At 51.6% G+C, this 20839-nt stretch overlaps 1 protein-coding gene across 1 annotated transcript in view; it reads right to left on the bottom strand.

Moving 5' to 3' along the window:
* Positions 1-20839, bottom strand: part of SPTBN4 (spectrin beta, non-erythrocytic 4) — a 97881-nt gene that overhangs the window by 50782 nt on the left and 26260 nt on the right. Inside the window, exons 10-16 of the mRNA XM_081018565.1 lie at positions 20312-20470; positions 19143-19445; positions 16296-16446; positions 13027-13900; positions 11862-11999; positions 3670-4050; positions 2870-3245 (exon numbers count right to left, since the gene is read on the bottom strand). Coding sequence (XP_080874691.1) covers positions 2870-3245; positions 3670-4050; positions 11862-11999; positions 13027-13900; positions 16296-16446; positions 19143-19445; positions 20312-20470 — 2382 coding nt within the window. The remainder of the gene's footprint in view (positions 1-2869; positions 3246-3669; positions 4051-11861; positions 12000-13026; positions 13901-16295; positions 16447-19142; positions 19446-20311; positions 20471-20839) is intronic.

Raw genomic sequence — 20839 nt, 5'->3', positions numbered from 1 at the left:
CTTCCTTCTACTGGATTGAATAAATAGGTGTGTGATCTTTGCTGTCTGTTGTGCTGTCAGCTGCCTTGCGTAAAGTGATATAGAAAGGCAGAATACAAATTAAAAGTGAAATGAATTTTTTTTCCTTTTCCCTATTAGGTTTTTATTGTAATTTTACTGGTGTTAGCCAACCTGAGCCCGGCTCTGGCTGGGGAGGGCGGGGTATAAATAAAAATTTATTATTTTTATTTATTATTAAAACATCCCTGACAGACCATCCAACCTCTGCTTTAAAACCTTCAAGGAAGGAGAGCCGGCCACCATCTCCCGTTCCACCGCCCTAGATCTGCTCTCACCACCAGAAATTTCTTCCGGAGCTTCAGTCGGAATCTCTTTCTTGCTGCTTGAATCCCCTTCCGGCCCCTAAGGGGGTCTTGGGACAAGGCTGCCCCCCGGGCTCCTACTGGTTCATGCATCAGTGGCAGCTAATGGACTGGCAGAGCCCCTTTGGGCCTCTAGGGTGGGGGTGGAAGAGGCTAAATTTTTAATAGTAAGGTGTCTGGGCTAAAGGTGGAGATGGGGGAGGGGGCCCCTGGAGCCCCAGACAACGGAGGGACGGGCGGCCCCCCCAGGCGCTTCCCCCTGACCGCCTGCCTCCCTGGGTGGCTTCCTGGCGTTTGGCGCCAGCTCCCGCTGAGCCCCAGCTGCAAAGTGACAGCCAGACCGACTCAATGGTGCATGAGAGCGAGTGCGGCCAGCAGGGCGGCTGCAGGAGCCACGAGCCTTTGAGATGTGCCCGGGCGGAAGGATGCGCCGTTTAGCTCCGCTTTGCAAAGCCAGAGACGGCCGGAGGGGCTGGGGGCGGGAGGAGAGGGGGCAGCCGAGACTCCAGAAGGGCCACCCCAGTGCCGGAGCTACGTATAAGCTCAACAAACTCTAGCTTAGGGCCCCAGTCTCTTGGAAAGGAAACAAAAACCTGGATGTACATTTCCAAAATATAAGATAAAAAACAAATAAGATAAAACCTACATACAGCAAGACAGGGATGCAGGTGGCGCTGTGGGCTAAACCACTGAGCCTAGGGCTCTATGTGATTTTACGTAGAGTATTTTTACTTTTCCTATAACGATTTAATTTATGGCTTATTTATAGCGTGTTTTTCCCTGTGTGTAGATCCCGCCCTAGATGACTGCTAAAGTGCCCACCCAGCCGACTTCTGTTTTAGTAACCAAAGGTCATAGAACCACAGAATATTACAAGTTGGAAGGGACCCCAGGGGTCATCCAGTCCATCCCCCTCTTGCAATGCAGGAATCTCAGCTAAAGCAACCCTGACAGATGGCCATCCGACCTCTGCTTGAAAACCTCCAAGCTCAGACATTCTCCTCCCTGAAAAATGGAGGCGGCGAAGTTCTTGCAAAACTCCTCTCCAAGGGGCTGCTCTGGAGGAGAACTCCCCCCTTTGTGACACTCAGAATATTTCCTCCGTGATTTGACAGTTAACAGCCTCTGTACAAAGAACATACAACTAACTGTAATTGCTGGTCATCATCCGACCCAAACGCCTAATTAATGGGAATGAAAAGGCGAACAATTACCCGCCAGCAATTAGCAACTGATTGATAAATGGCCTCCTTGCACACCGCAAGTCCCAAGCAGCCAGCTAAATCTTGCTACTTGGGCCTGAAAGCAGACTCGAAAGCCGCCTGCTAAATCTCTGCCAAAGGAGCTTTTGCTGCTCAGAAAAGCTGAGCCAGAATCATCCCTCTCCAGCGGCTTCAACTCCGGAGGGCTTTAGTTCGCGGTCGTCCGTTCCCAATGCCCCAGAAGAGGCTTGGCCAACCTGGTCCTCTCTGGACGTCTTGGACTCCCATGAGCTCCAGGCGTACGACACCAGGAGGAGCACAGACCTTGTGGCTGCAGCTGGTGGGGCTGCAGTCTGATAATGATAATAATAATGATAATGATAATTTATTTATACCCCACCCATCTGGCTGGGTTTCCCCAGCCACTCTGGGTGGCTCCCAGCAAAATATTGAAATACAGAAATTCATCCAATATTAAAAGCTTCCCTAAACAGACTTCTGGAGGGAAGCAGCTGTCCCAGGAGGAGGGAAGAACCCCTGCAAGGAGAGGAGGTTGGACCCGAGGGGCCACCGGCCCGGTCCAGCAGCCAAGCTCTTCTTAGGCCCTCGTTGAACCTGCAGGTTCAGAGGCAGTCTACCTCACTTCCTAGGTTGTTGGTGGTATTTGACCCCTGCAAGAACAGCATGCTGGACTAGGAGGTTTGCTGGCATCCAGCAGCCAAGCTCTTCCCTGGTCCTGAATGGGCTAACTGTGTCCCTGAAGGACCAGGTGTGCAGCCTGGGAGTCATTTGGGATTCACAGCTGTCCATGGAGGTGCAGGCCAAGTCTGTGTCCAGGGCAGCTATTTACCAGCTCCATCTGGTACGCAGGATGAGACCCTACCTGCCTGCAGACTGTCTTGCCAGAGTGGTGCATGCTCTGGTTATCTCCCACTTGGACTACTGCAATGCGCTCTACGTGGGGCTACCTTTGAAGGTGACCTGGGAACTGCAATTAATCCAGAATGCAGCAGCTAGACTGGTGACCTCAATCCATTGGCCATGGGCACAGCAGCTTGAGCTCCCGGAGAAAAAGGCGGGATTTAAATGCAGCAATTAAACGCAATAACATTTCTTCCGATTAATAATAATAATAATAATAATAATAACAATTTATTATTTGTACCCCGCCCATCTGGCTGGCTTTCCCCAGCCACTCTGGGCAGCTTCCACAGAGACCAAAAATACACTAAAATGTCACACATTAAAAACTTGGCAGTTGTTTGCAAAGCCCCAGGCATTGTGAGTTTGGGAGCCCAGCGTTACCTGGTTGTAGAGGCAGACCTCGGCCTGCTTGGCGTCCCGCAGGAAGAGGAAGAAGATGTGGGCTTGGACCAGAACCTCCCGCCGGTTCTCCCACATGTCCAGCAGCTTGTTCCAGCCCACGTCCAGCTTCTGCAGCCACTGCTGGAGGGAGAGGTAGGGCAGGTCAGCCTCCTCCAGCGCCAGCACGTCGTTGACGGCCTGGATCTTGGCGTAGTCCTCCTCGTAGCGGTTGATCTCCTCCTTGAGGGAGGCGTGGTGGTTCAGCAGCCGCTCGGCCTCCGCCAGGTTGCCCGGCAGCTCCTCCGAGGCCACGGCCGCCTGCGTCTTCACCAGCCACGTCAGGAAGCTGTCCAGGTCCTGGATGAATTGCTGCAGCCTGGAAGGAAGGAGAGGGGCAGGAGGGGGTCAGGGGACACCTGGGCTGGAGGGGAATGTGGTCCGTGAGAGGCAGTCAAGGACAACATTCCTTGTAATGCTAGGGAAGACGTGCAAGGGAATGTTTGGTCCAACCTAAAGTTGTGTAATGAAGGCACCAGGCAAACTTCCCTGGGGAGAGCATTCCACAGATGGGGAGCCACTGCAGAGAAGGCCCCGTTCTTGTGTTGCCACCCTCCGCACCTCTCGAGGAGGCAGCACAGGAAGAAGGGCCTCAGAAGATGACCTCAGGGTCCGGGTAGGTTGAGGAGATGTTCTCCAGAGACCTCAGTTCCCCCTGCGCCTGAGGACTCCCCCCCCCAACCCCAACCCCTCTGCCTGTTTAGGCAGGAGACCCTCCCTTCTCCTCGCTGAGCCTGGCTGACCTGCTGGCCACGGTGAGCGAGTCCTCGCAGCCCTGCAGGGTCCTCTTGAGGGCCTCCCACTCCTCGCTGATCTCCTCGAACTGGAGGAGGATCTCCATGGCTTGGCCCGGGTGGGTGTTGGCCAGCAGCTCCCCCTCCTGCTGCAGCTCGATGAGCCTGGGTTCGAGGACCACCAGGGCGGCCTCCATGGTGGAGAGGCGGCGCTGCAGGGAGAGGACGCTGCCCAGGTCGCCGCTGTTGTACTGCGTGGACTCGACGGCTCGCCGCTTCTCCCGGATCTGCGACTTGATCTCGTTGCACTCCAGAAGGTAGTTCTGGATCTTCAGGATGGAGTTGAGGTGGTCTTTGCGGTGCTCCACCAGCTCCACCACCCGGTTCCACCTGGAAAGAAGAGCCTGCTGATGGGGCCAAAGGGGGCCCATCGGACCCACAGGGGCCAAACCATGGGGCTTTCTGCAAGCAGCACAGAAAGCAGGGCTGCCCCCAACAGTTGGAGGTGGAGCAAAGCCCTCTCCTCCTCCATTAATTGGATTAATCCACTTTTAAAACCATCCACAGTTTAACTCTACACTGTGTGAATAAACCAGGCTTCCCCAACCTCAGCCCTCCAGATGTTTTTGGCCTACAACTCCCATGATCCCTAGCTAGCAGTACCAGTGGTCAGGGATGATGGGAATTGCAGTCTCAAAACATCTGGAGGGCCAAGTTTGAGGAAGCTTGGAATAAACTATTCCTCCAAAATCCACCTTCATGGGATGCCCCTTGGATCTACGGAAGCTGTCCTATCAAAGTTCTTCAGGCAAATTCTCTCTGTCCCACCCTGTGTCCCAAATGCATCACTGCGCCTAGAGGCTAATCTTCCCTCGGTAGAATTACAGATCTGATGTAGGACACTTAACTCTTGGCTTCGCCCAAACTCAAATCCCCCCGGTCTAATATCCCTAGTGCTGCAAGATGGTCACAAGAGCGCCTGGACTAAAATTGTCTATCAAAAACTTCACCCTTGTGGTTTATCACCACAACAGCTACTCACTTTGGGTTTTAGTAAAGCAAACAGCCTAATTTGTCAGTACTTAATGATATCAAGCACCAAAACAACTTGACCACAATCAGGAAATTCGGCCCATGGTGTGGCTATTTTCCACCTTCCCATTTCGACTCTCTGGCACCATATCTGCATAACCGAGCGATCCTAAAATATAGACACGCTTTTACTCTTGCAAGATTTAATGTATTGCCCTCAGCTGGACTTAAGGGCTGATTCCAACAGATTCCACATTGTGATGGGACGATGAGCTGCTTGTGTGTAAAATCCTAGTCCCTCAGAGTTTGGTCAAGTTTGCAAACCTCTGTCTGTAACGGAGCCCCTTAAACATGGCTCCGTCAGTCGCTGGCAGATTCCGACAGTGGTTGCTTTCGGAATCGCTTCCAACATAAAAGCTCCTTAACGGAAACACGTCTTCTGGACTCTCTGCGTGACAGTTTCCGGCGAGGAGTGGGTGTCCCTACAGGAGGTCCTGAAACCTCCCCACTGTTTTCGCTGGAAGTGTCTCTGAGCCATCCCTCCAGCTCCCTTTCCCTCAGCCCAGCTCCTCTCCCCCTACTGGTTCCCTCTTCAGCTGCTGAGTCTCTCCCAACCTGTGTGAGCCCTTTCACTTCCCTTCCTTCCGATGGCAGTTCCCTGACATCCACCTCCCCTCCAGGGCCCCCTTCATCCCCTCTCGCCCCCTCCTCTACGGGCGGTGAGGAGGCAAAACCCCGGAATGAACTTCCTTCATCTTCCGATGTCCCGAACACTTCTCTCCACCTGTTGCGGTTCCTGGTCTCGAAGTACTCCTCCTCCTCAGAGTCCATCTCCCCTTCCCCTTCCGATTCCGAGAATCCTTCCAACTCCTCCTCCTCATCGGTGGTCCCAAAGTATTCCCTCCGGAACCTCTCCACAGGCTGAGGTTTCCTTGGGAACCTTTGATGGAACGTTTCTATCAATACCTCGTCATTGATATCTTCTGCCATTACCCAAGTGTTTTCTGACTCCGGTTCTCCTTCCCACGCTACCAAATACTCCACCTGATCCCCCTTCCATCTGGCGTCGAGGATTTCTGCCACATGGCTGCTGCATTCCCTTTCTTCTATGACCGGTCCCCGAGTGGCCATCCCTTCTCGTCCCCCCTCATACGGTGACAGTAACGACCTGTGAAATACTGGGTGCAGTTTCATGTGGTTGGGTAACCGGAGCCTGAAAGCCACTGGGTTGACCTGTTGAATGACCTCAAAGGGACCCAATCTCCTGGGTCTTAATTTCTTACAACCTCCTTTGAACGGCAACCCTTGGGTTGACAGCCACACCCTATCTCCCACCCTTATGGTTTCACCTTCCCTTCGGTTCTTGTCTGCCTGCCTCTTGTATTCTTCCTTCGCCCTTTCTAAGTTGAGTTGGAGCTGACGATGGATTGCTTCCATTTCTTCTACAAAATGCTCGGCTGCCGGGACACCCCATCTCTCCCCTTCTCCCCCTGGGAAAGCCCTGGGATGACACCCATAATTAGCCAAGAAGGGGCTCATCCCTGTGGACACATTCTCGGCATTGTTGTAGGCAAATTCCGCCAGCGCCAACTTTTCTACCCAGTCATTCTCTCTGTCATTGACATAACACCTCAGGTATTGCTGGAGGACCCCGTTTGCTCTTTCCGCCTGCCCGTTGGTTTCAGGGTGCCGGGCAGTCGAAAAGTTGACCTCCACCTGCAGTAAGCTCATGAGCTTCCTCCAGAACCTGGACGTAAATTGTTTTCCTCGGTCTGAGACCACCCTCAATGGCACTCCGTGCAACCTAAAAATGTGTTCTACAAATAACTTCGCTGTCTCTTCCGCCGTGACTGCATGCGAGCAGGCTACAAAGTGGCACATCTTTGTTAGTAGGTCTACCACCACCATGATGGCTGTTTTCCCCTTGGACTTCGGCAGATCAGTCATAAAATCTATCGACACTGCCTCCCAAGGTCGTTCTGGGGTTGGTAAGGGTTCTAATAGCCCCGCCGGTGCCCGCCTCTCCCCTTTGGCTCGCTGGCATTGCTCACACCCTCTTACATACTCCCGTACATCTTCCCTCACCTTAGGCCACCAAAATTCCCTGGTGACCAACCACATGGTTTTGTGTTGTCCAAAATGCCCCGCCGTGGGGCTGTCGTGCAACTGCTTGAGTACCCTCCCCCTTAAGTCTCCTTCAGGGATATACAGTGCCCCTTTGTAATACAAAGCTCCATTTCTTTCCTCGAAACCCCCTGGTTCCTCTCCCTCACCCCTAAGACCTCTGAGCTTATTCTGGGCGTATTCATCATTCTCTGTTTCCTCTACCAGTTCTCTTTGTCCCACCAATGCCGCCCCACACACCCAGCGGTCCTCTGGAATGACATGTCTCTCTTCGGGTGCTCCCTCCTCCTCCAAATATTCAGGTTTGCGTGAGAGAGCGTCCGCCCTAATGTTCTCTGGGCCTGGCACGTAACAAATCTCAAAGTTAAATTTGGAGAACTCCTGGGCCCATCTCACTTGCCGTTGGTTGAGCACTCGTGCCGTCCTCCAATACTCTAGGTTCTTGTGGTCAGTGCACACTTGCACCTTATGTTGTGCGCCAATTAGCAGGTGCCTCCATCTCCGGAACGCCTCATGAATGGCTAGTAGTTCTCGGTCATACACCGTGTAGTTCCTCTCGGATTTGTTCAGCTTTCGCGAAAAAAAGGCACACGGTCTCCACTCTGACTCCTCCTTCCCTGGCTGCAGAAGCACCGCCCCAATCGCTCTGTCTGATGCGTCAGTTTCCACTCTCATCGGTTTTTGTAAATCCACATGCAGGAGTTGTTGTTCCGAGGCGAAGGCCCTTTTTAGTTCCTCAAATGCTCGCTCCGCCTCCTCAGTCCAAACGAACTTCTTCTTACTGCTGAGACAGTCCGTAATGGGCGCCGTCAGGTGGGCAAAGTTTCGGATGAACTTACGATAGAAGTTCCCAAATCCTAGGAACCTCTGCACATCCTTCCTTGTTTTGGGTGTTTTCCATTCCAGCACCGCCTGGACCTTGCCGGGATCCATGGCCAATCCCTTGTCTGACAGGCGATACCCCAGGAATTCCACCTCCTTGGTATGAAACTGACACTTCTCCAGTTTCACCCACAGCTGGTTGGCTTGCAGCCTGCTCAACACTTCTCTGACGTCTCTCACATGCTGCTCCTCATTCTCAGAATACACCAACACGTCGTCTAAGAAGGCCACACAATTCTTGTAAAGCAAAGGCCCCAGGACGTGGTTCATAAACGATTGAAAGCACGCGGAGCCTCCTTGTAGGCCGAAGGGCATAACTAAATATTCAAATGCCCCCAAAGGGGTGAACATGGTGGTTTTCCATTCATCCCCCTTCCTTATTCGTATCAGGTTGTACGCCCCCCTTAGGTCCAGTTTAGTAAAAATCTTTCCCTTCCTGACCCTTGTCAAAATGTCGTCAATCCTGGGCATAGGGAAAGCCACTGGTTCTGACACTGCATTTAAGGCCCTGAAGTCACACACAAGCCTCGGCTTGTTCGTGTTTTTTTTATCCACAAAAAACACTGGGCTGCCCCCCACCGCCCTGGACTCTCTGATGAACCCTCTCTTCAGGTTCTTGTCAATGAACTCTCTTAGCTCCTGCATCTCTCTGTCTGACATGGCGTACAGCTTGCCTACAGGGAGCTGTGCCCCAGGGAGTAAATTGATTTGACAGTCAAAGGGTCTATGCGGGGGTAATTGGTCAGCTTCCCTTTCGCTGAAGACGTCGCGGAGATCTGCGTATTGTCGTGGTACCTTCACGTTCTCCGTTACTTCAGTCCCTGCTAGGGTGGCTTGGGCCCCTGCCAAACCCTTTCCCTCTTTGCAGTGTTCTAAGCAATGTGCTGAACCAAAAGAAACCACTCTCTGATGCCAGCCCACCAGCGGATCATGTAACGCTAGCCAGCTCATCCCCAATATAATGGGAGCTCCTCCCAAGGTGGCCACATTAAACGCTATCAGTTCGGTGTGCCTTGCCACCTTCATTATCATTGGGACGGTCTGCAAGCTGACTTCTCCTCCCAACAGCTCCCTGCCATCGATCGTGGTCACCTGCAGGGGGTTGCTTAAAGGGATCGTCTGTATCTGGTGTTCAGCTGCAAACTCTTTGCTCATGAAATTGCAGGAGCTGCCTGAGTCCAACAGCGCCTTTATCTTTAGAGGGTGTCCGTTTGGCAGCTCTAGCGCCACTTCTATCACTAGGGCGGGTTTAGGAGGTTCTGGCGTGGGCACTTTCACTGCTCTTTGGCCTGACTGCTGTGCCCCGACGGTGGCAGCCAGGCGTTGGCTTTTACTTGCTTCGGTATTTCTTCCTCTCTTCCCTCCACAGCTCCTACCATCCCTTGCCATTCCTTCCTCTGGGGGCAGACTCTGGCAAAGTGACCTGGCTGTTGGCAGAGATAGCATTTCCGGGCGCCTTTTCCCTCCTTCTTTCCCCCCTCACTGGGCTTTGAAACTGCGCGCGCGCGCGCTGTTCCGATTTCCATCGGCTCTGCCGGCGGGAAAGTTGGCTCTGGAATGTCTGGAATGCGGAACTCCTTCCAACGTTCCCCCTTCCCTTCCCGCCTCTCCAATGCTCTCGCCTCCTGGCGCGCTCCTATGGTCAGCGCTGATTTGGTCAGCTGGTCCATAGACTCCGCCCTGGGCGCCCGGGAAAGTTCGTCTTTCACAGCCGAAGAAAGCCCTTCTTCAAAAAGCATTTGAATGGGTTCCGCCGATAGATCCCACCCCAATTTATGGATCAACATGGTGAATTCAGTCCAGTACTCACGGACAGATCGGCTCCCCTGTTTGCAAGCCATTAACTGTCTGCGGACCACTCCCTGTTCAATATCGCTGGAAAACATCAGATCCATGGCGCGAAAGAACTTCATCGTGTCCTTTAGGACGTCACTATTCGCTGCCATCAGGGGTCTAACCCAGTCTCTCGCCCCCTTTTCAAGATGCCCAATCACGAAAGCCACTCTTGATTCCTCGTCAGGGAATTCATCAAACTGCAGATTGAGGGCATATTGCATCTCTGTCCGAAAGCCATGATAGTCTTTGGGCTCCCCCCCAAACTTCTGCACCAATCCTGGTACCTTTCTGACGAGCTGGGTGTCTTTCCCCTTTTTGTCTGCATCCTGAGCCCTCCTCTCCTCAAGCCTCGCCGTCTGCAGCGCTAGCTGGACCTCCAACACCCGGTACCTTTCTTCCAGGCTTGGACCCGCTCCAGCTCCTGCTTCTCCGGTTCCGGCTGGGTTGCTCATGATGCCTTCTCCTGCACAAGCTGCTCACGAAGACTGTCGGAATGCTGTGATGGGACGATGAGCTGCTTGTGTGTAAAATCCTAGTCCCTCAGAGTTTGGTCAAGTTTGCAAACCTCTGTCTGTAACGGAGCCCCTTAAACATGGCTCCGTCAGTCGCTGGCAGATTCCGACAGTGGTTGCTTTCGGAATCGCTTCCAACATAAAAGCTCCTTAACGGAAACACGTCTTCTGGACTCTCTGCGTGACAGTTTCCGGCGAGGAGTGGGTGTCCCTACAGGAGGTCCTGAAACCTCCCCACTGTTTTCGCTGGAAGTGTCTCTGAGCCATCCCTCCAGCTCCCTTTCCCTCAGCCCAGCTCCTCTCCCCCTACTGGTTCCCTCTTCAGCTGCTGAGTCTCTCCCAACCTGTGTGAGCCCTTTCACTTCCCTTCCTTCCGATGGCAGTTCCCTGACACACATGAAAAACACTTATGTCCCTGTGGAGATGGCAGTCGCAAATCAGTGGCACATGCCCTTCTGGCCTGCACTCTTGATAAAGACTTGAGGAATGAGATGAGCATCCTTCTTTCAGTGTCCATTCCGGGTCACCCAGCCACTGTTTCCTTTCTCTTGGCAGATCAAGATGAGCAAGGGACAGCAAAAGTGGCAAGGATTTTAGCTGGGGTAATCAAAATAAGATCCACTATTTGACTATTGATTCAAAACCCTAAAATGTATTTTATATAATTGACTTTTTATTTCTATTCTTTGTATATTGTATTGTTGTTCTATTGCTATGACCGATGGCTGATGCAAATAAAGATTCATTCATTCATTCATTAATTCATTCCACCTTCACGGGATGTCCCTGAGTTCTAGTGCTAAGAGAAAAACTTTCCTCTCTCCGCTTTCCTCCTGTCAGGCCTCATTTTGCAAACTTCTCTCAGGCTCGCCTTTTCTCCCAACTCAAAAGCCCCATCTTTTCTCTCCATCCCTTGATCAAGAAGGGGATCAGCAGGCAAAGCTGGTCAGCAGACTCTGGCGAGTTGAAATGGCCTCTAAGCGACCAGAGCAGGGAAGCCTGGCAAAAATGCTCTCCGTCTCTCTCTCTTTCTCTCTCCCCTCTTTTTTCAGTCCACAAAAATCAATGCTTCTGTGGGCTGGGGGTTTGGGGGGACCTGTGCGCAGCTTTGTGGGGGTCTTTGATTTAAGCCCCACTCAGGAGAAAGGGGAAAGAGAGAGAGAGAGAGAGAGAGAGAGAGAGGAAGGGGGGACTGGGGACTGGGGAGGTGCTTGCAAAGACAACACAGCAGGGTCCTCGCGAGGGGAGAGGTGGGTGGCAGAGAGAGATGGCTCCCTCAGGGGTCCCGTGTGCCCTTTTGCGCACAGTGGTGCTGTGACATTTTGCTGCAGCGAAGCGGGTGGGGGTGGGGGGTGGACGGACGTCCAATTATCTTCGTAGGACGACAAGCCCCTCAGGGCTGCAGCCAAATGAGAAGCAGCAATGAGCCAAATGAGAGGTGGCTGCTTTTGAGGCCCCCCAGGGTGGAGGTGGCAAAGGGGACAGTCCTCTAAAGAGAGCAGAGGCGGGCGGGGGGCTCTCCGAGGACAGGCCTCCCTCGTCCCTTCTGCACTCTGCTTGCGGGGGGAGCGGGAGGGGAATCCGCCATCTCAGGGGTCCAGCCGGGCAAAGGAAGCCAGTCCGCCTCACTTAATGGGGCCAGTGTGCCCTGCTTACTGCCAGCCCACATCAGGGCTACAGAAAGCCCACTGCCACCCCAGTCAGGAAAGCCCTACGCTCAGATCTCTGTGGCTGGCCGAGCCTCCTCTGAGCAAAGCACTCTGCGCATGCTCCAGTGAGCTGCCGTTGCCCTTTAGCGCAAGGGATGCTTTGTACCTGCTGTTCAGGTGGTCCTGGCAGGAACGGACCTCAGAGGAGCTGGGGTGGCCCCCGTCCACCAGCTGTTGCACTATCTGGTTGACGTCCAGGATCCGGCCCATGAGGCTGTTCATCTCTTGGTCGAGGCTTTCGAACCTGCGGAGGAAGACGGGGGAGACCCATCAGGGCAGAAAGGGGGGTAGACAGAGGGCAGCAGGGCAGCCCCCAGCCCAGGAGCTCTGGCCTTCCACTCTATCCCAGGAGGTGGCCGGGCATCCTTCCCAGAGGCCAGCTCTGTTCCTCCATCCCACTGGGCCATTTTCTGGCTCTCCTTCCCTCCAGAATCCCACTGAGATACGAAGCCCATAACCGCTCGGGACCAGTCTATCTGTGAGGGGCCTGACCCCATATCCATCCACTTGGGGGATGTGATGCATAAGTAGCAGTCAAGTACAACATTCCTTGTTTTCCCATAGTAGACATGCAAGGAGATGTTTGATCCAGCCAGTCGAAAGCTTCCTGTTTCCTTGTGGCTGGGACATACTTCCTCTGCATGTGACCAGAGGTGGGTGTGACCTTACCTGTCCAGGTAACAAAAGGACAAGGTATGCAGCCCCCGCTCTCTCTTTGACTTCCTCCGTCATTGGAGCAGCTTTTTAGCTAGAGATGCTCTAGCCAACAGAGGACACTGGGATTATCCCCATATGGGATAGATCCACATGTATATAGTTATTTGTAACTAAGTCTGCCTTCAGGGATCCATCTGTGAACTGATGATTTGTGAGTAAACTTCTTTTATATACTTGACGCAAGATTGTGGCGTGTTTATTCTTTTTAGGGGGATATAAGGGAACTTGCCAGGAACTTAACAGTGAGAGGCTTACACAAGCCTGCAACTAGCTGCCTGCTGTGCGTTTAAAAGGCGAATGTAAAACTCTGCTAAGTAAAGGAACTTGCTAGCGCAAGTTAGGAAGGATATTAATAAACAATATATCCTCTCCTGCCTCCCTGAACATTCCCACAGGGCGAAGGGCAGCAGCAGGGGCAATGCCAGAGGACGGAACCAGGGTCTTTCTGCATGCCAGGCAGGTGCCGCCCCCTGAGCCCCAGCCTGCTTTTCTCTGCACAAGCTGCCCTCCCACCAGCTGTGGTGCCAGGATCCGACCCCTTCCGCTGCCCTTACCGGTGCTGCACCACCTCCACGTCCTCCAGCTTCTGGGGCACCTCCATGCGGTTGAGCCACTGCTCCTTCTCGTCGATCCAGACCTCGCAGGCGTTGACCTCGCCAAACATGCGGTAGACGGCCAGGGCGTCCTGGAGCCACTGGCGGCGCAGGACGGCCACCTCAGCCACCTCCCCGTACAGCTGCTCCACCTCCACGATGCGCACCTGGACGTCCACCAGCTCGTGGTACTCGGGCGCCAGGGCGGCCAGCTGGGTGCGCAGTGCCAGGACGGTCCCCTGGTGCTGGTCAATCTCCTCAGCCACGCCCTTGTGCTTCTTGACCAGCGACTGGGTGGAGTACTCGTCGTGGCCAAAGTCGTCGCTGGAGACCAGGCGGTAGGCGTCCTGGAGCCACACCACAAGGTCCTCGGTGTCGGCGCTGAACTGGTGGAAGGCGAGGGCCTCCTGCAGCTTCCGCAGGTGGGCGGCCGCCAGCTCCTCCAGCTTCTTCCAGTGTTGGCGCACCTCGCGGGTCTTCTCCTGGATGGCGCCCGGTGCGCCCTGCCTGCGGAGCAGGACCTGTTCTCCCCGGCGCATGGCCGTCTGCAGCAGAGAGCGGCGCCCGCCCAGCTCGCCCAGGAGGATGCTGTGCTTGCTGAGCAGCTTGGCCACACTGTTGAGGTCCTTGCCATAGCCGCAAGGGGAGGACAGGATGCGCTCCTTCTCGCGCACCCAGGCCTCCGCCTCCTCCATCTCCTGGAAGAAGGACCACAGCTGGCGGGACGCTTCCAGCTCCTGGCGCCGCTTGGACGCCAGCTCCTGCAGCTGCTCCAGGCAGCTCTGGACGTGGCTGACCCGGTTGCAGATGACCTGCGGGTCGCAGGGCTGGTAGCCTGCAGGGGAAGGAGGGGGAAGCAGGAAAGGGCGGGTGAGTGTTGGAAGCACAAAGAAAAAGAAGGCACTTTTTTCACATGTGGTGGAACTGCAAAATCATCAGAAGTTTGGGGAAAATGATTTAGAATGAAATGAAAAAAATGTTGAAGACCACATTTGTTAAAAAGCCAGAAACATTTTTGTTAGGCATTACAGGTCAAGACATGCGAAAAGAAAAGAAGAAGTTATTGATTGTGTGCAACAATGGCGGCTAGGATTTTACTAGGCCAGAAATGGGAAGACAACAAGATGCCAACAAATGAAGAATGGCAAAAAGAACTGATGGAATATGGCAAGGTTAACCAGAAAACTTAGAGACAAGGATAACGGAGACTTAAAAAAAGACTGGGAACCATTTATGTTATACTTACAGAAAAACTATGAAGAAATGGACTCCCTAGCAGGGTTTGACTAACCACTTATAATTAATAACATAGAAATTAAGAGGTGAAAACTGGAAAATAATAAAGTGTTAGAGGTGCGCTATAAAAAGGTTAAGAATATAATAATATTTAAATTAAAGATTGTAATATTAAGGTAAATTAAAACAAGCAGGGGAAGCAAAAATTTAAGAACCAGAAAAGGAAGTTGAGGGAGGTCTCGGGGGTGGGGTGGAGGGGGCTGGAGAATTGTATTGTATTTTGTTTTTGAAATATTGTTGATTGTGACTGATAAAACTGTAAAAATTAATAAAAAGTATTTTTTTAAAAAGAGAGTGTCAAAGCAGCAGGAGGAAGATGAGGGGGAGAAGGAAGGACACTCTCTCTCTCTTGTCTCTGCTACTGTGGGTCTTGGGGTGCTCCTGGCCCAGGGGTCAGGGAGCCCGTCTCGGGTCAGGGACTCCCCAGACTCCATTCCTGCCCCCACCAGGCCAAAGCAGGCCAGTGTCCGGCTTCTGGGAACCTAATACCTCCCCTGGTGGCAACCAGGAAGCAGATCAACAAGAGGAGTTCTTACCAAGTAATTTATTCCACTGCTCACAGAGAGACACAAAGGAAGGCAGCCTCCCTAAAATAATGGCGTTGCTCCAGATGAAGTCCCACCCCTCTGTCTCTCCTATTCTACACCATCCCTTTGTCAGCTAACCTGAGCTTTCTGCCTCTGAGCTTTCTGTTAGGGAACCATTCTGCCAGAAATGAGTAGAAAGTTTCTAGCAGTTTTCCAGAGTTTTCCTTTAAATTTGGGAGTGGCACACTGAGCTTAATTAGCATCAGCTGGAAGTTCTAATGAGAAGACCACCACTGGGCTTCGTTTTTGCAGATGTCTGTCCGAAGAGTATTGCCTGTAAATTCTGCTGAATGACTGTTCCTGTCATTTACGATGTGTGGGAGATGAGACTTTTGTTTGATAGTGTACTGTTAATTGCTGTTTATTTTAACAGCTGAAAATATCTTTGCTACTGTAATGCTTGAACCTGGTCTGGGAATAAAACCTCTTGACCAAGAATTCAGAGAGCTTGTAAGTCATCTTTAAGACAACAACTTTATCATTGTTCACCACTTCTGCGAGAGAAAGAAGATAAACTCTGCTAAACAGTTTAAAAGAGTCTTTACCTAGCCACCAGTGTCTGCGCAGCAAAAGTGTGTGGCCAGGAACCTCTAATACGTTCTGTTCTCCTACTCTCAATGCACACTGGGCAGGGCCGGATTGAGGTTTGATGCGGCCCTCAGCTCCTGAAGGCAATGGGGCCCTTGATATGTCCAGCTGTCCTTTGTCAACAACAAATTGTCACTGGTTTTTGTGCTGAATATATGCTATATGGTCATTTATGGACCTCATAGGTATATCAAGCCCTTTGCACATGTTGCCCTGCAACCAGTCCATGCAGAATGTAGGCACTCTATATACAGAAAGGAGCAAACCAGGGATATTTGAGGGAGCAGACGGGGCCCATGACTTACATCCTAGGAACTGACCAACACTAAACACTGTTGCTGGATGTAGCTTTTATTTGATTTGTTTTTTATCTTATATTTTGGAAATGTACATCCAGGTTTTTTTCCTTTAATTTTTTTGGAGGCCTCCAAGAGAGTGAGGCCCTAAGCTAGAGCTTGTTCAGCTTATATGTGAATCCGGCACTGATGGCGGGTCCTGGGAGAGGGAGGGTCAGGAACGCTTTCCAAAGACACAGAGTCTGCCAGGTGTCTCTCCCCTGGTGCTGCGGCTTCTTCTTCTTCCTCCTGCTGCTCTCCCAATATTTCCCAGCCTCTGAACTATGACCTTCTGCAAACCAGTGTTGTCAATCTCTCCTGTCCTCCTCTTCTCGGGAAGGGGGTCTCCCCCACTCCCCTTCGCTCCAGCCCCTGACAGCAGCAGCAGCAGCAGCAGGAGGGAGTCCCTGCCCAGTCGGCTTACCTGTCAGCTCCGAGAACTTGAGGGCGGCCACGTTGAGCGCCTGCACGCGCTCGCTCTGGGCGGAGACATCAGCCTCCAGCAGCGCATGCTTCTGCAGCAAGTCCTCCACCTCCCGCAGGTGCTTCCCACACTCCTTGGACGACAGCTGGGCCTGCCGGGAAGGGGGGGGGGTGATGCACAAGTAGCAGTCAAGTACAACATTCCTCGGTTTCCTAGAGTGGCCATGCAGGGGGATGTTTGGTCCAGCCTCTCCTGCCACAGGGCGAAGGGCGGCAGCAGGGATGGGGGGCTCCCCAGAGGACCCTGCTTGAAAGCAGCCGGACTCAGATTCACAGGATTGGAAGGGGGTCCCAGGGCTTGTCAAGCCCAACCCCATGAAAGGCAGCGAGCACAGGCCTGGCCAGGCCATGTCCCCAAAGAACAGGACGCGCCAGAGAGAGAATGGCCCTGGCGTGCGCCCAGGCTGCCCTGCGGAGGGCAAGAGCATCCCTTGGCTCCTCTGGCGGGCAGCCTGGCAGCCTCCAGGGCCCACGCATCACCCAGTCGGGGGAAGAGTCTCCCTCATGAGGCGATGGGCTTTCCTTCCTGGGAGGCTTTTCCAGAGAGGTTGGGTCGCCATCTGTCAGGGATTCCTTTTTTAAAAAATAATATTTTATTGATTTCCCAAAAATCACAAAAATAAAAAGCAACAACAATACAAAAACAGAACAAATTGACTTCCCTCTAATCCCTTCCTTGGTTCCATTATTTATCAAGATACTGAACGTCGATTGTTAAATTTGTAACCTATTTAAATCACCTATTATCCATTCATAACAAAATTACAATAAACATCTTCCATTCTTCCTTAAATTCGTTGTCATCTCATCCTCTGAGTTTCATAGTCAATTTTGCCATTTCAGCAGATTCCATTAATTAAACTTGTCCATCTTCTTTATTCCTGAGCCATGATTCCTGCATTGCAGGGGCTGGACTAGAGGACCTCAGGGGTTCCCTTCCCAGGCCACCCTTCTATGATTCTAATATGATTATTTGATTGTTTAATTATTTGATTGTTGTTAGCCGCCCTGAGCCCGGCTTCGGCTGGGGAGGGCGGGATATAAAAATTTATTATTATTATTATTATTATTAAGATCGGAAAGGATCATGGGGTGGGCTTTGGGGGCGTCCGGTGCTGGATCAAGAAGGCTGTCGAAACTGTGGGGTTGTGTCTGGGATGTGGCTGGTGGGCTTGAGCATTTGGTCAAGCTGGGAGAGGATGCCGGGGGGGGGGGTGAGGGGTCTTCTCAAGGAAGGTCCCAGGGGCCTGTTGTCAGGAGGGAAGTCAGGAGATCAGGGAGAAGCAGAAAAACCTGTTTCTCGCTTGCTCCTAAAGCTGCAGTTATAAAAGAATCACAGAATTGTAGAATTGATTAAAATGTGGGGTCAGTGGTATCTAACCCTGGTTAAATTAGAAAAAATATACAGAACAAGATCTAATGGTCAGTTTTCATTTCTTAGTACAGAAAGTATTAATCTGATGTGTAGAGATCTTTGCTATTCCGATTCAGGAGCCTTCTAGAAGGTTTCTTTCTACTTGTGAGAAACAGGAAGAAGGTTTCTGATGTTTTGGTCATTTCGGCTGGGAAGCTGCGTACAGCTGGTTTAAACTGGTCCTGTTATCTCTTCTGTCAAGGTCATACTGACTATAACAGTCAGGCCAGGAGGTTTCACTCACTTTCCCTTTCTATCACTTTGTTCTGGTCTTCTGTATGCTTAGTGTTAAGGTTAAGTCTTATTATAAGTGCTGCAACTGGATTTCTTATGGACAGGGCTAATCCTGATTGTATTGGATTTGTGACCATTATGCTCATTTGCCTTCTGTATCAATAAACTCAGGAAACTCTGCTGGATTTAATCGCCTCTGGTCTATTTTTTTGGGAATTCTGCCGAACTCTGGTACATGTTTAAGTTTTTTCCTGCTCCCCCCTTCCATGGGTGACACTAATAAGTGTTGGAAATGTAAAGAAAAAGAGGGTACTTTCTATCATATGTGGTGGAAATGCAAGGTGGTTTACAAAAACTGGGAAATGATCTATAATGAGATGAAAAAAGTATTTAGAGTAACCTTTGTTAAAAACCTGAAGCCTTTTTATTAGGTATTGCAGGAGCAGAGATTCCAAAAGATCAGAAGAAATTGTTTATATATGCTACAACGGCCACCCAGAAACTGTTAGCCCAAAGATGGAAAGAGGAAGCAGTCCTGACCAGAGAAGACTGGCCAACCAAGTTAATGGACTAGGCTGAAATGGCAAAACTAACCAGAAAGCTCAGAAATCAAGACGACAAGAAATTTAAAAAAGAATGGGAAAAGTTTACTATGTATTTGCAGAAGTCTTGTAAACAGGTTAATATATTGGCAGGATTTTAAAAACATATAATTTTAGAAATAGTACAAGAAATCTGAGGTTAAAAAAATAATTTGGAGTAGAAATGATATGCAGGCGAAAACTTAGGGAACCAGGGGCGGGGGGGGGGGGAGTCACAGGGTTTGGAGAATCCCATTTTATGGATTTGATACTATTTTTGTGTATATATTTTCTTTCTTTGTTTGTTTGTTGTTGTTGCATTTGTTATTGTTTGGTTTTTTTTTATTACCTTTGTAGAAAATTTAATAAAAAGGTATTTTAAAAAAAAGAATTGTAGAGTTGAAAGGGACCCCCGAGGGTCATCCAGCCCAACCCCCTGATGAAGAATTTCTGACGAGGGGGCCACCCAACCTCTGTGGAAGATGGAGCAAGGGGAAGAACCTGAGAAGAGCCTGCTGGATGAGGCCAAAGGGCTCACTCCCTGTGCCCCCCCCGGCACCTGCATGTCGTCCATCCAGTCGATCATGTAGACCATCTCCTGGAAGACCTTCTGCAGGGCCACGTTCTGCTCCAGCCGGGCTCGGCGGCCGCTGACCAGCTCCGTCAGGAGGCCCCACTGGCGCAGGATGTTCTCCTTCTGGGCGTTGATGCGCTTGCTGTCGTAGTAGCCCTCCGACTCCATCTCCTGGGCCAGCTCCACCACCACCTGGATGCGCTCCTGGTAGGAGGAGATGTCCGCCTCGATGGCCTCGTGCTTCTTCATGGCGGCCTCCACCGCAGGGAGGTCGTAGCCAAAGTTGTCCTGGCGAGAGGAAGGGAGGGACCAGGTAGTGCGGAGGCAGATCTAAGGAGAACAGTCAGGCATCTGCCCATGGGCAGAATGCTTTTCACGCACCAGGAAATTACAAGCCCTCCCCCACTTTCTCAGTTTGGATTACAGTGGTACCTTGATGGCCAAATGCCAAAAACCCAAAAGTAAGTGTTCTGGTTTTCAAATGCTTTTCAGAAGCCAAACGTCCAATGCAGCTGTCGGCTATTGTTTCCGGGGCGCCTGCACCAATCAGAAGCTGCGCCTTGATTTTTGAACATTTCGGAAGTCAGACAGACTTCTGCAATGGATTAAGTTTGGTGCTTTTGTTTTTGCTATTTATTTTGCTTTTCTTGTTTTTGTGGCTTTTTCGGTTCATTTGTTTTCGTGACTGTGTGGAACCCAGTTCAGCTAAAAGCCCCCCATCCAAACAATGACTATCATCAGTGCAAGTAAGGGAAAATAATTATTTTAATTTTCATCATCTACAATACTGTCTTCTTTATTTTATAGTACAGTACATTGATTCTTGCTTTCATTTTATGGATCAATGGTCTCGTTAGAGAATCAAATTCATGTTTTAGGGGTTGTTTTTAAAAGTCTGGAACGGATTAATCCGTTTTGCATGACTTTCCATGGGAAAGCGCGCCTTGGTTTTGGAACGTTTTGGTTTTGTGCCGGATTTCCGGAACGGACTAAGTTTGAGAACCAAGGGACCACTGTATAGAGGAAGAGCTTCTGCACGGAAGCAGCGCCCTTCCTCTTTCTTACAAAGCAACACAGAAGCGGATCCCTCTATCGTCGGCGGTCCTTCCTCCCCCTCCCCCGACCCGAGTCCCCCGTCTCTCTGCCCGCCTTACCTGGGAGACCAGGCGCTGGTTCTCGTTCAGCCAGGTCTCCCGCATGACGGCCTTGTGGTCAAAGCGCTGGGCCAGCAGCTCCAGCTTCTCCTGGCGGATCAGTTCGTTGCGCAGCGCCACCTCGCGCTCGTGCTCCGCCTTCTCCAGCCGGGTCCAGGCCTGCCCAGAAGAGGAAGGGCACAGAGTCACAGAGCGGCAGAGCGGGAGGGGTCCCCCAAAGGTCATCCAGTCCAGCCCCCTGCAATGCAGGACCAACTGCCCAACTCCCGGACGGAGGACGCTCCGACCTCGGCTTAAAAGCCTCCAGCAAAGGAGATCCCGCCAGCTTCCCATGGAGTCCGTTCCCCTCAGAAAGGTTTATAGAATCATAGACTTGTGGAGTGGGAAGGGATCTTGAGGGTCATCTAGTCCAATCCCCTTCAAGCTGGGAATCTCGACAGTGAGTCATAAAATGGTCGAGTTGGAAAGGATCCCCAGGGTCACGTGGTCCAAACCCTGCAAGGCTGAAATCTCAACTCCAGCATCCAA

The sequence above is a fragment of the Podarcis pityusensis genome, assembly GCF_964106645.2.
Source record: "Podarcis pityusensis genome assembly, chromosome: 8".
NCBI lineage: Eukaryota > Metazoa > Chordata > Lepidosauria > Squamata > Lacertidae > Podarcis > Podarcis pityusensis.
Note: the sequence above shows the minus strand (reverse complement) of the source record. Positions and strands in the feature narration are given on the sequence as shown.